This window comes from Myotis myotis, unplaced genomic scaffold (genome assembly GCF_014108235.1).
Source record: "Myotis myotis isolate mMyoMyo1 unplaced genomic scaffold, mMyoMyo1.p scaffold_m19_p_6, whole genome shotgun sequence".
NCBI classification, from domain to species: Eukaryota; Metazoa; Chordata; class Mammalia; order Chiroptera; family Vespertilionidae; genus Myotis; species Myotis myotis.
In genome coordinates, this window is record NW_023416368.1 from 86082668 (window position 1) to 86099198 (window position 16531).

The following is a 16531-nucleotide window of genomic DNA, read 5'->3' on the forward strand; positions in this document are numbered from 1 at the left end:
TGAACCAGGAGGTCACAGTTCGATTCTAGGTCAGGGTACATGCCAGGTTTTGGGCTCGATCCCCAGTGTAGGGTGTGCAGGAGGCAGCCAATCTATAATTCTCTCTCACCATTGATGTTTCTATCTCTCTTTCCCTCTCTCTCCCTATCTGAAATAAAAATATGTATTTTTAAAAAAGGATGTCAAAGTAATTTTCTTTTCTCCAGACCCCTCAAAGCACAGGCACTGCTCTGCGCAGACCACAAATCCACTCATTGTTATTGTTGGCAGTTAACTATCCTGCGCTCACCTAAGTAAAACAAGTGTGTGTCTGTTATTTTGCTTTTTATCTAATACCAGAGGTTACCCCCGCTCTGCTTTCTCCCGCCTCCCTAATCTATCACCAATGGATTTCATGTAACACACTTCTGTCTTCTCTTTTGACTGTAATGTATAAAACAAGGTGCAAAATTGCCATCTCGATCCTTTGAGATGTTGCCTCCCAGCATTTGTCGACAGCGTGGCTCAAATAAACTCACAAAAGATTCTTCATTGACAGGACTAAAGGGGAACTTCAATGGGAACCCATGGTTTGTTCACTCCTGTATCTCATTGTTGGTTCCTTTCCCAGGATGTTTCTTATGGGCATTGACTTTCAAGTTTCATATAATTTTCACCTGTTAATAAACATTCTTCTTCTTTTGATTTCTTGCCCCAACATTTACAAATATAAAAAGCCATTCTTGCCCTGGCCAGGTAGCTCAGTTGGTTGAAGTGTTATCCCCATATGCCAAGGTTATGGGTTTTTCCCCCTGGTCAGGTCACATACAAGAATCACCTAATGAATGCATAAATAAGTGGAACAACCAATTGATGTCATTCTCTCTCTCTCTCTCTCTAAAACAAAACAAAAAAACAAACTTATGTGCTTAAAAAACACACATTCTTAGCTCACACAGATCATACAAAAACAGGTAGTGGGCCAACCCATGATACTATAAATAATAGAAGAGTAGGTTACATTATGTCCCTAATTTTCCATAGTCCGCCTCTGAAGGGTGTAAAAACATGTTTCCATATTAAATACGTTTAAATCTCATTTTAAACAATTAATTGTATCTGTGAACAAGTCCTCAAATTATACCAAGTTTTCACGGCTTATGGTTGTTCGTACTTTTCTTTAAACTAATTGCTGCATAACCCATGAAAGTTTCCTTTGGTATGATTTCCCAGAACTAGATTTGTGTGTTTTTCTTATTTTTCCCGGGAAACCTAAACCTAATCGCTGCAGCTGCTGATAACGCAAGGCCTTCTGGGGAACGTAGTTCCGGCTTTGCAGCGAGTGAGTCTTCTGGCGCTGAGCCGGGACATTTCCAGCGGAAGTTGTTGGGCGTGAGAAGGAAGGAGAAGACGGTTTTCCGCAAACGTCTTTGCTCACCGGCGCACCTGGGCGACGCCTGGGGGCCGTGGCTCCGCGTCCCCTTGCGATTGGCCTGCGGCTTTCCAAACACGCGCAAACAGCGCTTTACGGGCCCCGCCAGCGCAGGGCCGTCTGGGAGTTGTAGTTCTGACCCCTTCCCGAACTCTGTGGCCGGGCGGCGGCTCCGAAATCCGAGGCGGTCCACCACCTTTGGCTTGAAGGATGGATCCGGGGCCTGACGCGGTGCCTCTGGCTGGCCTGGCCTGGTCGTCGGCCTCGGCGCCCCCGCCGCGGGGATTCAGCGCGGTGAGCGGCATCGGGGGGCAGGGGTTGAACGGGGGCACCGGAGGCTGCGGCTGGACAGGCGCCTGGCGCTGACCCACGTCCCGCCGTAGATCTCCTGCACCGTGGAGGGGGCGCCCGCCAGCTTCGGCAAGAGCTTCGCGCAGAAATCTGGCTACTTCCTGTGCCTCAGTACCCTGGGCGGTCTGGAGGTAAGAGGCGCCCACCTCCAGGAACCCGGGGTCCGCCCATTCCCCCGGTCCATTCGCGGGGCCCTGCGCCCGGCGCGCCGTCCCCGCTGCTCCGTGACTCGCTGTGTTCTCCCCACTCGACCCCCAGAATCCGCAGGAGAACGTGGTGGCCGATATCCAAGTCCTGGTGGACAAGAGCCCCCTCCCGCCGGGCTTCTCCCCGGTCTGCGACCCCCTGGACTCCAGTGAGGCTCGCGTCGGAGGCTGGGGGTGGGGGTGCGTCCGCGTCCCAGCAGGGGGGACCGGGGAGAGGGATGGAGGGTGACAGGCGCGATTTCTGAGCTCGGCAACCCCCTGACTCACTGGCTGCTGAAGGGTTGGCCGAGGACTCGGAGCTGTTCCCGGGCGGGGTGGCGGGCCCTACGCTGCGTAAAAATGTGCAATTGGCACTGTGGCTCCTGGAGTAACAACAGCGACCTGTTTTGTAATTGTTACTACCACAGCTCCTACACCGCAGCCAAGCTGAACCACGCGCAGATCTTTTATTTATTTATTTTTTTTACAGAGAGGAAGGGAGAGGGATAGAGAGTTAGAAACATCGATGAGAGGGAAACATCGATCAGCTGCCTCCTGCACATCTCCCACTGGGGATGTGCCCGCAACCAAGGTACATGCCCTTGACCGGAATCGAACCTGGGACCCTTCAGTCCGCAGGCCCACGTTCTATCCACTGAGCCAGACCGGTTAGGGCGCGCAGTTATTTTTTTTATTTTTTAAAAAATTGATTTGAGAAGGAAGGAAGAGGGAGAGAGGGATGGAAACATCAATGATGAGAAAGGAGTATCCATGGGCTGCCTCCTGCACGCCCCCTACTGGGGATGGAGTGTGCAACCGGGGCATGTGCCCCGACCTGGAATCCAACCGTGACGTCCTGGTTCCGGGATCCCTGCTCAACCACTGAGCCACACCAACCAGGCGCAGTTCTCTTACTTCATTTCCAGGCTTTTGCACACTCCGACTCCTCTCCGGGTTAGCTGATACTTCGCCCTCCACACCCCTCCGCTTCTGACCCTGACGGCCCTGCTTTCTAACCATCTGGCTTTCCCCGCCTCCCACCGTGTCTTGCCATTCGTATTTGATTTTTAGGGTATACCAGGGGTTCTCAACCTTCTGGCCCTTTAAATACAGTTCCTCGTGTGGTGACCCAACCATAACATTATTTTCGTTGCTACTTCATAACTGTCATGTTGCTACTGTTATGAATCGTCATGTAAATATCTGATCTGCAGGATGGTCTTAGGCGACCCCTGTGAAAGGGTCGTTCGACCGCCAAAGGGGTCGCGACCCACAGGTTGAGAACCGCTGGGGTATACCTATTGATACTGGAGTTAGCAAACTTTTTCTGTAAAGGGCCACATAGTAAATATTTTAGGCTTTGCAAGCCAGGTGGTGTCTGCTGCACACTCTCTCACACTCCCCACCCCCTTTAAAAAGGGAAAAACCATTTTTAGGGAAACATTTGTTGGGCGGGATTTGCCTCAGGGGCACTCAGTTCTGTCTGATTCCGTAGCTACCCATCCTCACGGAGGTGCACATGGCCACCCTGTGAGTGCTCCTGCCTGTCACCAGAGAGGAGCCTGCCCCAGAGCTCCTAGAGGCTGCATGGGGTTCTCTCCTGTGGCTCCGTCGTTCACGGTTTAACCAGAGATTAACACCATGCGGTGACGGCCTTACACAGTGCCTTGGCCACTGCCTTGGAGCCATCTTTGGGTCCCTTCCCTGCTTTCCCCTCTTCTCACTCCCTCACCCTCCCAGAGGCCTCTGTGTCTAAGAAGAAGCGCATGTGTATGAAGTTGGTGCCCCTGGGGGCTGCGGACACAGCTGTGTTTGATATCCGGCTGAGCGGGAAGACCAAGACGGTGCCTGGATACCTCCGAATAGGGTAGGGCGCCCCCCCCCCCAAACTATAAGAGAAAGTTTATTTAGAAAGTTACAGAAGTAGTAGAAGGGCCCTTGGAACTTAGGAGAGGGAAAAGCAGAGGCAACACACCTGGGGAAAGAAGAGGGTGAGGGGGGAAGTTCGGGCTTCCCCCCAGCTTTTGGCCTCCTTCCTTGCCCCCCAACTCCCATGTGTATGCGCTGATCCTCCGAGACTCCCCTGAGGCCTCCATCCCTTCTGCCACCTCTCTGTGCCTCAGTTTCCACATTTAACAAGGGACAGTTGTACTAGTCTTGTGGGGTCGTCATGAGGGATAAACGAGTTGGTGTGTCTGAAGGCCACAGGACAGTGGTGGGACCCAGCAGTTGCTTAAGATGTGGGCTGAGATGCTGAAAGGAAGATTCCCCAAAAGGCAGGGGCCACCCAGAGATCCGGGTTCCTCCTTTCTCCTCCTGGCCGCTGTTCTCAGCCCTGGCTCTGCCTTGGGTCAGAACACTCCTCTCCCTCCCTCCCCATCTAGGGACATGGGTGGCTTTGCCATCTGGTGCAAGAAGGCAAAGGCCCCTCGGCCAGTGCCCAAGCCCCGAGCTCTCAGCCGGGACATGCAGGGCCTGTCCTTGGACCAACCCAGCCAGCCCAGGTGAGTCCTTGGGCTCGGGGGTGGGGGCGGGAATGGGGGTGGGGCGGTGCGTCAGGTCTGACAGGGGCTGTCCCATCACCACCAGCAAGGGCGGCTTCCCAGAGGGGACATTGTCGAGACTGGGTTCCAGGGCCTCCACCCTGCGGAGGAGTGACTCCATCTACGAGGCCTCCAACCTCTATGGCATCTCAGGTGAGTGCAGAGCCGGCAACTGAGGGATTGGGGTTGAGGCTGGGTGCGACTGGCCAAAGGTTTATACAGCTCAGAAGGGACGTGGCCACGGTTGGAACCAGGCCTGGCCCCACCCCATTCCGTAAAGACTAGCAGGGGCGCTGCTCTGGCCCGTGTGGTTCAGTTGGTTGGCGCGTCCTCCCTCACAACAAAAGGTTTTGGGTTCAATTCCCAGTCGGGCACATACCTAGGTTGCGGCTTCCATGCCCATCTGGGGTGTGTACAGGAGGCAACTGGGGGATATTTCTCTCTCACATGAATGTTCCTCTCTCTCTTTCCCTCCCTTCCTCTCTCTAAAATCCTCTGGTGAGGATTAAAAATAAAACTGGCCAGGGGGAAGGGAGCGTGCCGGGTGGGCTCTGGGGTGGGCAGCAGCCAGCCCCAAGCCCGCTGCCCCTCAGTTCCTTACTCCCCACCCCGTGCTTTCCTCAGCCATGGATGGGGTTCCCTTCACGCTGCACCCCCGATTCGAAGGCAAGAGCTGCGGCCCTCTGGTGAGTCTGCCCTGGGGGAACTTGGGTCTGTCCCTGCCCATCGCCTTTCTAGACAGGGGCACGGGGGCCATCATCCAGGCCCCGGCCCCCAGCACTGAGGCCCAAGTTTCTGGGTTGGGGGAGGCTGGAGACCAAGCCGTGGGGCTGGCGGGCACCAGTCTGGAATGGGGGAGTCCAGAGGGCAGCTGGATGCTGGTGGCCAGAGGCTGTGGCAGGAAGAGGGAGGGGATGTCCAGGCAGATATTGAGAGAGGCTCGAAGATGAGGGAATGGGGTTCCAGGTAGGGGTCTGGGTCCAAGACTGACCCGCCCCTGCCCACCAGGCCTTCTCTGCCTTTGCTGATCTGACCATCAAGTCGCTGGCAGACATTGAGGAGGAGGTAGGTGCTGGGGCGGGGAGGAAAGGCAGGGGGTGCTGGGACCCTCCCCCACCCCAGGTCTCCCCCAGCTGCACCCCACCTCTCCAGGGCTGGAGATCACTCAGTCCCTCAGTGGCTCTCCCCCCGCCCCCCATGCCTCACAGCACCCTCCACGGCCCCTCGCTCACTCTGTGCTCTTCCTCCCCCTCAGTACAACTACGGCTTCGTGGTGGAGAAAACAGCAGCTGCACGCCTGCCCCCCAGCGTGTCGTAGCCCCTTCCTGTCCCAGGGAAGGGGCCCCTGCCCCACACCCCCAGGACTGGCAGCTGCCCCACCCTAGCTCATGTTGGGGACCTTGGCAGCACAGGGCATTCTGGACCCTCAGCCCCGTGGGGAGCTGCTGGCCCGATGGGGGTGGACCTGGCTGCTTGATGGGGTCTCCTGCCCCAGGCCCTGTAGGGCAGAGGTGGGGCGAGATGGAAACTGGTGCCTTCACGTCATTTGTGTCAAGACTGTCTGGTGCCCGGAGGCCACAGGCTGTCCTCTGGGCAATAAACACTATGCCACCTGCCGTCTGGAGTCCTGATCCTGGCCCTGAGTGTGGCTCGTGGTCTTCACCTTGTGCCAGCCGGACAGCCGTGACCCCGCAAGCGGGGGAAATCCCGGGGAGGTGGCCCTGCTGCTCCTCCTGTTCCTCAGATGGAAACTGAGGCCCAGGATTCTCGGTCGCGAGGAAGACCCAGTCCTGCTCCCCTGTCCTTGCGCACAGTAACGTCATAGTAACAGCTACCGTGTATCTCGGGGACCACTTCGCAACACCTTAGACAGGTGTCTCATTTAGTCCCGTCACAGCCCGGTGGGAAGCCCGTTCTGTCACCATTTTACAGATGGTGACACTGAGGCCGCGGACAGCTAAGATCACAGCTGGGCTTGGAGCCCAGAGCCTGCTCTCCACAGAAAGCTGGCTGTGCATCCTTTCCCTCCGCTGAGCTATGGATACAAGGGTCGACCCTCATTATTCGCAGTCGTTCCATTTTATACTAAAGTTGCGGAGAAAACGGAACGAGTGAATCTTGGGCTCCTCAGGAAAATGGGTGGGTTTCTGTGAGGAGCTGTGGTCACATTTTTGTCAAGTGGTTGATACCTTGCTTATTATACGGATACTGCTGCATCCTTAACCTTGAACTCACTGCCAACAGCAGTGTAACTCACACCTGAACACAGCTCACCTCACACATATCACATGCCTCCAGCGAGGCAGCCCGCTGGAGCTTAGGGATACCAGACGGCACTTCGGCACCACGCGTGGGGCCTTTTTAAACAGCGAAATGCCAAGAGAAAGCACAGAAATGGGAAAGGTAGACCGCAGAAAAGACTCATTTACAGTCTGAGCTGGAACAGAAGGCAGTGTCACCCTGCTCCGCCTCAGCTGGGAACAGGTGCCTCCCGGGACCCGGGTTGTGCCCTGCTCTGCACGTGTCCTCCAGGGAGCACGAAAGCACCGGGAGTATTTTGATTTGGGGGTTTAGCCGGCAAGAGCGTGTGCAAACGTGGAGTTGCAAATAATGCCGGTGGGCGGTGTTTGTGAAATTCCTGCCCCAGGCTCCTGTCACGTGTCCGCCCCTCTCTTCTCTCCCCCACGTCCCTGTAGCATCAGGAAAGCCCCCAGGTCTCTGGCTCAGGGGCTGAGGGTTATTTCTCATCCACACCACGTGCAGCAGGCTCTGTGGGTCATAGTTGGAAATCCAGGTGAAGGGGCAGCCACCATCTCCTGACCCGGGGGGGGGGGGGGGGGATTCAGAAAAGTCTGGGCTATCAGTTAAATGGCCGAGCTAGGAAGTTCCTTGTTCAAGTTCAGGTCACAGTTCATTGGCCAGAATGGGTCCCCTGGGGCCTAAAGGGACAAACCACCCAACCAGACCTTTATGTCTAACAACACGACCCCAGGGGCCTGAGGGAAGAGGGTTCCCTGCTCTGGGGTCTGAGAGGAGGGGCGAAGTTCTACTGTGGGGTCTGACCGGGGAGGCAAAGCCCTGCTCTGGGGTCTGACGGGGTAGGGCGAGCTCTGCTCTGGGGTCTGAGGGGGGAGGGCGAGCCTTGTTCTGGGGTCTGACGGGGTAGGGCGAGCTCTGCTCTGGGGTCTGGGGGGGAGGGTGAGCCCTGCTCTGGGGTCTGGGGGGGAGGGCGAGCCCTGTGCTGGCGTCTAAGAGGGAAGACAGCTGTCTTGGACGGGTGGGGGGAAACCATGCACAAGGTACGTCCTCCCCCACACACTCAGCTGCCCTGAGAGAACTAGGCCTCCAGTGCTGAGCTATCTCCCCATCTCCCCTGTGGGCTCTGCCGGCCCCTGCCAGGTCCCGCCCAGGCTGCTCTGGCGCCGGCCTGGGAATTCAATCTGGCTGGAAAGCAAAGGTTGTTTGTTTTCCCTGGTTGCCTTCTCAGCTACCCCGAAACCATCCCTGGATCACTTTCCAGGGCAACCGGGTGTGATCGGGGCCCTTGGATGACCTGTGCTGGCCTCGGTCTAACTGGGCCGGCTGTCACAGGATCCTGCAAAATCCCAGCCCTCTGCCCTGCTGGGCCCGGCCCCTCACAGCACCCGGGAGGGAGCAGGGCCACACCAATCCGAACAGCCCAGGCGGCCTGGCTGGCTTGGCTCCTTGGATGGAGCTTCGGCCTGCGGACTGAAGGGTCCTGGATTCGATTCCGGTCAAGGGCACATGCCCAGGTTGCGGGCTCAGTCCCCAGTAGGGCGTGTGCAGGAGGCAGCCGATCAGTGATTCTCATCATTGATGTTTCTGTCTCTCCCTCTCTGAAATCAATAAAAATATACCTTAAAAAATAAAATGAAAAAATGTCAAACAGCCCCAGGCTGAGCTGACATCATCTTGGGCTACCAAGGGAACGAAGCCTTACCTATTCCTGCCTTTTACTCGCTCCTGGGCGCTGAGAGCCAGGCATCGCCGGAACCCGGGTACCGAGAGGGACGAGGGACCTTTCTGGAGAGGCACGTCCCAGCTCCACTGCTTGCCAGCTGGTGGCCCTGAGCAGTAACAACCTCTACACTCCCAGAACATTTCACCACCCCAAAAGGAGGCCCAGCAGCCTCTCCCAGCTCCTGGCAGCCACCGGCCTGCTCTCCGTCTCTGGATTTGCCTGTTTAGGACATTTCATACAGATGGAATCACAATATGTGGCCCTTCGTGTCTGGCTGCTCCTACTCAGTGTGATGTCTCCCGGGTTCATCCGTGTTGCAGCACGTCAGTGCTTCTTTCCTTTTGATGGCTGAGCGACAGTCCACTGTGCAAATGGACCACATTTTGTTCATCCATTCATCAGTTTGTGGACATTTGGTGATTGTCACTAGTACTGCTGTGAACTTGCATGTGCAAGGACTTGTTTGAACACCAGTTTTCAACCCTTTTCGGCCTCCTTACATGTTGTACTCCCACCCTAGTCCTGGCTATGAGGCGAGGGGCCCAGCTTCTAGCTCCCCTGACCAGTCCCGGAGTGAGGCCCTCTGCACCGGCAGCCAGCCAGTCCTCATTCTCCTCCCTCCTCCACCCTGAGTCCCCAAGGCCTGCCCCATTCCAGGGAGTTTTAGAAGCTGGAGTCCCCTGTGTCCTCAGGAACCTGCTCTGTCCTGGATCCCTCTGTGATGGGGTTCCAGCCATTGCTGCTGGGTGGCCTCACTTTTCAGGCCTCAGTTTTCCCATCTGTGGGTGGGGTTGTCCTGAAGATGAACTGAGGACAGGAAAGCACCTGGCCCATAACATTTATTCTCATTTTATCCTCTTTGTTGATATCCATCATGCTCCCCAAGAGCCCACGCTCACTGGGCATGCTCACGTACACGGTCTCCTGACGCCACGCCACGGTGCGGAGGAAGTCTGTGCAGCTTCCCAGGGACCAGGGAGGAGAGGGCCAAGGCTGGTGGGACACCCAGGTCTGTGGTCAGCTGGGTCCCTACCCAGGGCCAGGCTTGGGGATCAGCCGTCCTGCTGGGTGCTGCCCCTTCTCTGCCCATTGGGAAGAGTCCTGTGGGGGTTTCCTTTGCTGTGGCTGAGCCTCCTCTGCTCCTTGGGCCCGGGAGTCCTCACATGGCTCAGGAAGGGACAGGCTGGAAAATTCCTGGGACATCTGCACATTTGGGTAGGGGTGGGGGGTCAGACCACCCCCACTCCTGGTGAAATTTGTATGTTTGAAGATTTGTGGGAGACAGTTCCCAGGGCAAACCCCGTCTCCCATTCCTGCCCTCCCTACCCTCACTCCTGCCACCCCACTCCTTACCCCAAGCCCGGGCTTGGCCACAAGCACATTCAGGTGTGGCTCAAGTGACGTGGAGATAGTGCGGGCCAGAGTTTATTTGCAGGATGGGAGTGGGGCCAGGGCCTCTGGAGACCCCTGGGACTCTGAGTTATCCACTCCAAGCCCTGCCAGTTCCATGAGCCCCAGAAACTGGCCATCAACCCATCTTTCTCAGCCACCAGGCGCCCGACTGACAGCAGCACCGGCTGCCACACATTGACAACCTACTGTGCACAGGCCCCCGGAATGGCTTACACGGAGTCTCACGGGAGCCCTAGGCAGAGGGATCGATTTGTCCCCACGTTACAGACAAGGAAACTGAGACACGGAGTGGTGAGCCTCACCACGGACCCACAGCCAGGAGTCTGGGTGCAGCCCTTCAGGGCCGTGTGGCCCTGGGCTTCTCTGAGCTCTGCACACACAGGTTTCAAATGCTCACAGACTGGAAGGAGTCGCAGAGACTTGCACTGTCAGCAGCATGGGGGTTACAGGACCTGGCTCTGATGCTCAGTACTGGCCGGGGGACCCGTGGTGAGTCACTGCCCCTCTCTGGGCCTCGGTTTCCTCATCTGTAAAATGGACGGAGACATTTAGAGAACCGCTGCCTAAGCCCCACCCGCCCCTCCTGCCTATCCCAGAACCTCACTGTCTGCGTCGCTACATTTCCCAGTCTCCCCTGCAGCAAGTTGTGGCCATGTCCTGATCAGTGGGAAATAAGCAGAAAGGTCCCAAGGCCTCCCAGGAAGACTTTGGAAAGATGCTGAGCCAGCCCTGGCCTCTGCCTTTCTCTCTGAGTGAGGATGTGAAGGCTGGAGCCCTGGCAGCCACTTTGTGCCATGAGGCAACTTTGAGGGATGCTGTGAACTGAAAGAGAACAAGCTGTACTGCTACTGTGACTGATCTCTGCAGACTGCTCTTCCTGCTGCCTCACACCAGCTCTCTGTCCCTGGCCCCTGAGCTCACACCAGTGTGGAGTCTTTCCCCAACCCCCCTGGCTTGTGTCCCAGCATGCTGCGCATCTCATGGGTGACCCCGTCCCAGGGCCCCCCACTGACCAACAGTGTCCGGTGCATGCAGGATGCAGACAGGCTGCTCTCCCGGACACCCCCCACCGTTGCAGACATGGAGGCAGTGACTGAGGGTCTGAGGGGGTCCCCAGGTTCTGGGCAGAATGAGTAGGGGATTTGGTGGTGGGTACCCTGCTGGGGCGGAGCCCTGGGGCTGGCCTTGGAGACTTCAGTGGAGCGGGCAGGGTCATCTTCGAAGTGCGGTGGAGAGAGCTCACGGAGACCCCGGCGGGTGGCTTGGGCAGCCCGGAGCAGCGCGTGGGTCAGTACGGCCACCAGGGCCAGGGCGCCCAAGCCAAGGATGGAGGCGGCTGCTGCTCCCGCCTCGATCTCGAAGAGCAGCAGAGCATAGATGGACAGTCCTGAGGAAGGAAATGTTTCTCATTTACTCAGTCTGCAAACACGTGCTCCCCAAGCCCTGGGAGAGCTTCCCACAGAGGGGCGGGCATTCAAAACCGTCCAACACCATAGGCACGTGGATCAACCCATCGATCCTCGCACAGCCCACAAATATATCCTCATGACGTCAATTTTACCGTAAAAGGGTGAATTTCGTTTTATGTGCACTTTACCACAATTAAAACAACCCAGATCTCAGGTTTTCTGAATCCCCGTCATTGGCCTTCAGTGAATCACGGCTCCCCTCCGGCCTTGGTTTGCTAATGTGAACAAGGCAGTGGGTGACCTGGCCTTGAGGGCCTTGCTGGTCCAGCATGCAGTTGGCACCATTCATTACTGTGGGAACATTTACCAGTGTCTACCCCCTAGATCCCAATAGTACCTTTCTCCCACCCTGTGTGACAACCAAACACCTCCCCAGATATTGCCAAATATCCCCTGGGGCATAGCCTCAGCCCCCATTGAGAACGGCCAGTCCAGTCCCTATGCCCACCCTGGAGGCTGGTCTAGAAGCTCTGACCCACCCCTATGGCATCAGTGACGTGGCCAATCAGAGCACTGCTTCCCGTCTTGTAGTGATTGGTGCAGGGTTTTCCCGTGGCCCAAGCTCAGCCAATGAGAATCAGCACTGAGACTTTTGCTTGGGATTTGAGAACCCAGAAATTTTCTTACTGCATCCCCTGGGGAGCTTGAGAGAGAAGCCGGGGCTGACAGGATTTCTTGGCACTTTATGGGAGTGTTTTCATGCCTTCTTTGGCTCTGAACTCTTGCTTTTGAAGATGACACATTGTATCTGACGTTAAAGTGAGGCCAAGGACGTTTTTTTGCTCTACACAATTGTTTTTCCAAATTATAAGAGAAAGTTTATTTAGAAAGGTACAGAGGTGGGAAAGGCCAGCCAGCTGGGCTATGTGGGCTTAGGAAATGAGTTACGGAGGCAAGAGAAGGGCCCTCGGAGCCTAGGAAAAAGAGAGAGGACACGCCTGGGGAAGGAGAGGGGGAAAGGCAGGGGCGTGCTCAAGAGAGAGAAAGGGCGTGCCGCTCTGAACATTTTTGAAAAGGTCTTTATAATTATTCTTTTGGCTCTGGTTAGCAATGAATGGAGGATTGACTGGACATACTGGGGAATTCTTGCCAATGAGGTCACCTAACCTTAGAAAGAATCTAAATGGGAGCTGAACGAATTCTTAATGCTTGATGAGACTGACATAGTTACTTTTTTTTTTTTTTTTTTTTTTTGCCCTTTGTGAGTTTTCTCATATTTTAAAATGAGGATACTTTAAGTCTCCAACATGTTTGCTGGTTCGTGAGAAGACGGGAGGTTGTAGGCATTTTGTTGAAAGCACAGATACAACCATCTTTCTAAGGGGAAGCAGGGGAAGAGGTGAAGCAAGGGGCATTTCTGATGGGCTCATTTGAGCACCTGGATTCAATCACACCTGAGGCCAACAATCCCCTGGTCTTTTCAGATACGCTGGTCACCCCATCCACTCTCTTTGCTGTTGTTGTTAATCCTCACTCAAGGACATTTTTTCCATTGATTTTTAGAGAGAGTGGAAGGAACGGGGAGAGACAGAGAGAGAAACATCTCATGTCTATTGGTTGCCTCCTGCATGCGCCCCGACCCGGGGCCAGGGATCAAGCCTGCAACTGAGGCATGTGCCCCTGACCATAATCGAACCTGGGACCCTTCAATCCCAGAGCTGATGCTCTAACCACTGAGAAAACCAGCTAGGGCTCCACTCTCTTTTTTAAAAAAAAGAACTATACCTGGGGCATTTTATTAACTCAAACAACAAAAGTTAAGCAGAGTTCCCTGCACTTTACATACAATTTCCCATAGTGAGCCCTCAGCTCACATCTCATAAATACGTATTTTAATTGTGTCTCCTAAACATTTGTCAAGATTACAACCAAATATAACATGTCAGGAATCTCTTTAAAGAAACGTGATGATTTGATGCCTTTACCAGGAGGTGTGGGTGAGAACGTTGATCTAAGTTATTAAAAGCCAGGGAGGAAAAGAGGATGATGAGTCCTCTGGCACCCAGCTAATTATTTTTACTCTCCTTCATGTTTGGGGATTTTAAATTACATTTCTGCTTTATAAAGTGTACCCCCCCCCCCTTAAGCCATTCTTGAGCTGGAAGTTCTGATATTTGTAACCAAAACAGTTTTTTGCTAAGGCCAACCTCTGAAACTATCTCTTGAAACTACCAAGGACAGAAAATTTTGTTCAAAACCAAACGTAGAAAACTGATGAATCAGGAGTGTTCGGAAGACAAGTACCATTTATGAATCCCCGCCCCCCCCCCCCCCAAAGCCTCCCACTGGAGCCAGATGCCATGTACGGGCTTTTAGGGGGATTAACTCTAAATCCTCTCAGCAATTCTACGAAGCAACAAACTGTTATCATCCCATTGTACTGATGAGGAAACTGAGGCAGAAAGTGTCAGACCCAAGTGTCAAACACAGGCAGGGTGGCTCCAGAGTTTACCCCGGTTATGGGACCATTAACCCTGGCTGTTCCCACCCACGGCCCCCACACCCCACGTCCTGTCCCCCAGCACGCACCTGCTAAGTAGACGGAGACCCCACAGCAGAAGAGGCCCACGGCCACATGTCTGAGGAGGCGGCAGTCATAGAAAAACCAGTCAGACCTGGGAAGAGGGGGCAGGAAGAGGGGGCTCTGGAGGTAGAGCTGCTTGGGGAAGGCTGGGGGTGGGGGGGAGGGAGTGGCCCAGCTTTGGGGGAAACAAGATCTGTGTGAGGATCCATCCTGAACACTCATCCATTGTTCCAGGTTAGTGTTCACCACCATTTACCATCCAGCCATTCCTGTTGATTATTCAACCATATAGCTACCCATCCATGTAACCATGCCCTATGAATTCATCCGTCCGCTCATCCACGCATCCGTGCATCCATCCACCCATCCATCCATTCATCACTTAACAACCCTAAGCCTAATCCCCGTCTCTCTGCACTCAGGGCCTAGTGCCCCCTAAATGACCAGAGCCTCCACCAGAGAGCTAGCTGGCCCCTGGCCCTCTCTGAGCCTCAGAGCCTCCACCAGAGAGCTGGCCGGCCCCTGGCCCTCTCTGAGCCTCAGAGCCTCCACCAGAGAGCTGGCCGGCCCCTGGCCCTCTCTGAGCCTCAGAGCCTCCACCAGAGAGCTGGCCGGCCCCTGGCCCTCTCTGAGCCTCAGAGCCTCCACCAGAGAGCTGGCCGGCCCCTGGCCCTCTCTGAGCCTCAGAGCCTCCACCAGAGAGCTGGCCGGCCCCTGGCCCTCTCTGAGCCTCAGTTGGCACATTTGTAAAGCGGATGGTCGCAGCAGTAGTTTCACCTGCTATACATTTTCAACTGATAGAACAGAGAGGGAGGCAGGGATGGAAGGAAGGAGGGAGGAGGGAAGGATACATGGGGGGAGGGAGAGATGATAAAGGGATGGGGGAAGGAAGGAAAGCTCCCCCCAACCTGAGGCCCAGAGAGGGGTAGTGGCTCGCCTGGGCTCGCCCAGCCCCGGGGCCGGGCGGCGAGGCCAGTCCTCCTACCTGCCGGGGCCGGGCCCCCTGGCCAGCTCGGCGCCCAGGTGGCCGCAGAGCGCGGCGAGCAGCAGGCAGGTGAGGCTCAGCACCAGGGCCAGCGCGGCGAGCGCGGCGGCCAGCGGCAGCAGCGCCCCGGCCGCGTCCTCGGGCAGCCCCGGGCCCGCGCCCAGCTCCGGACCCAGCCCGTCAGCTCGCGTCCCCCGCAGCTCCGCGCGGCCCGCCTGCAGCTGGAACAGCAGCTGCGCGCCCAGCGCCGCCAGGACGGCCGCCGGGACGCCCAGCAGGATCAGCGCGGCCAGCACCCGGTCGCTGTAGGAGCGGGCCATGGCGCGGGCGGGCCGGGGGCCGTCGAGGAGTCAGAGATTTTCGGGGAGCAGGGGAGCTGCGGGTGGCGGGGGGTCCTGAAGGGGGCGGGGGTCGCAGGGGTGCTTGAAAGATGGGGTGACTTCAGGAGCTTCGGGGTACAGGTCGCAATGGGGACGAGGGAGCTCTGCGCAAACTTGAGACGGTGTTTTCTCCTCCTTTGGAGGACCCTGGGGCGCCCCCTCCCGGCTTCGGGTGCTGGCGGGGAGGGGCCGGCGTGGGGCGGGGCCAATGAGGGGAGGGTGGCCCCCACGAGGGGCAAGGGCGTGGTAGCTCCATCCAGGGACCCCTCAAGGTCTCTAAAGTACCCCCACCGCCGGCCTAAGCACCTGTTTCGTTGTTGTTTTTTAAAAGGAACTTGGCCCTGGCCCGGCTCAGCTGGTTGGAGCGTCCTCTGGGACACCAGAGAAGTTGCCTGTTGGATTGGGGTCAGGGCACATGCCTAGTTCAGGCGTTTGCAATCTCTCTCTCTCTTCTCTCTCTCTCTCTCTCTCTCTCTCTCTCTCTCTCTCTCTCTCTCTCTCTCTCTCTCTCTCTCTCAATAAAAGCCCCACAAAACCGTTGTCTTCTAAAAGCTGCAGAGGAGCCTGCACCCTGCCGTTAGGTACACTGAATTTAAGAGCCATCATCACCGGGGTCCCATGCACAGGTGGCTCACTGAGGTCCGCAAAGGGAAAACTGGCTGGAACCTGCAATAGGCGGCATCACCGACCTGGAGATCGGGGGGGGGGGGGGGGGGGGGTGAGAATGAAATAAGGCCGCACTAGTCCAGTCCCCAGGCCGCCCGGCCCAGAGCAGCGGCGTGTCAGCCTTTCCGGAGATTAGGCGCAGGGAAGGGGTTTACATCTCATTTACCTGTTTGGCCCCGCCCCCCGGAGAACTTGGCTCCCCACCCCTCGCTCAGGTGGCGCCAGAGGCAAAACCCAGAGGTTCCTGGCGCCCAGATAACTCCTGTCCCCGCGGGACCTGCCAGATAGGACGCGCCCTTCGTGTCATTTTTCAGAAGAAAGAAAGGAGGCTTAGAGACGGCGGTGACTGTCCCAGTCGTACAGCCAGGAAAGGGGTTCCAGACTGGGGTTTTGGTTTATTTCTCTACTAGAATTCGTGCAAGGGGCTCGGCCGGTCCTTGCCGCCCGGCTTTGTCCGGAAGGTCGTCCGGGCTGTCGTTCTGCTGTTCGATCTAATCAACATATTAGCTCTTTACTGTATAGGATTCTGTTGTCTCTCCGGGAACACTCGGGACCCCGGCATCCATGGCACCAAGTATTGAAATGCATCCCGTATAAACGATAAAGGGTTGTTGCAGTTTGC

General features: G+C 56.3%; 2 protein-coding genes across 3 annotated transcripts; one reads left to right on the forward strand and one right to left on the reverse strand.

Annotated features, from left to right (window-relative positions):
• The first annotated feature begins 1450 nt into the window (after positions 1 to 1450).
• MVB12A (multivesicular body subunit 12A) lies at positions 1451 to 6106 on the forward strand. Its single transcript, XM_036314717.1, has 9 exons — positions 1451 to 1705; positions 1795 to 1893; positions 2021 to 2117; positions 3688 to 3814; positions 4332 to 4451; positions 4537 to 4643; positions 5115 to 5176; positions 5499 to 5555; positions 5746 to 6106. Exons 1-9 carry the CDS (start codon positions 1622 to 1624, stop codon positions 5806 to 5808), a joined length of 816 nt encoding a protein of 271 aa, XP_036170610.1. The 5' UTR covers positions 1451 to 1621; the 3' UTR covers positions 5809 to 6106.
• A 3196-nt stretch (positions 6107 to 9302) lies between these two features.
• On the reverse strand, positions 9303 to 15402 carry TMEM221 (transmembrane protein 221). Of its 2 annotated transcripts, XM_036311814.1 has the most exons (4): positions 14864 to 15402; positions 13884 to 13969; positions 11042 to 11272; positions 9303 to 10412 (listed from the first exon to the last, which is right to left on the reverse strand). In XM_036311814.1, the coding sequence occupies exons 1-4, from the start codon at positions 15181 to 15183 to the stop codon at positions 10351 to 10353; spliced, it is 699 nt and encodes a 232-aa protein (XP_036167707.1). In that variant the 5' UTR covers positions 15184 to 15402; the 3' UTR covers positions 9303 to 10350. The 2 variants fall into 2 exon arrangements, with proteins under 2 accessions (XP_036167707.1, XP_036167706.1); XM_036311813.1 differs by lacking the exon at positions 9303 to 10412 and having other exon boundaries at positions 10803 to 11272.
• Between the last annotated feature and the right edge of the window lie 1129 nt (positions 15403 to 16531).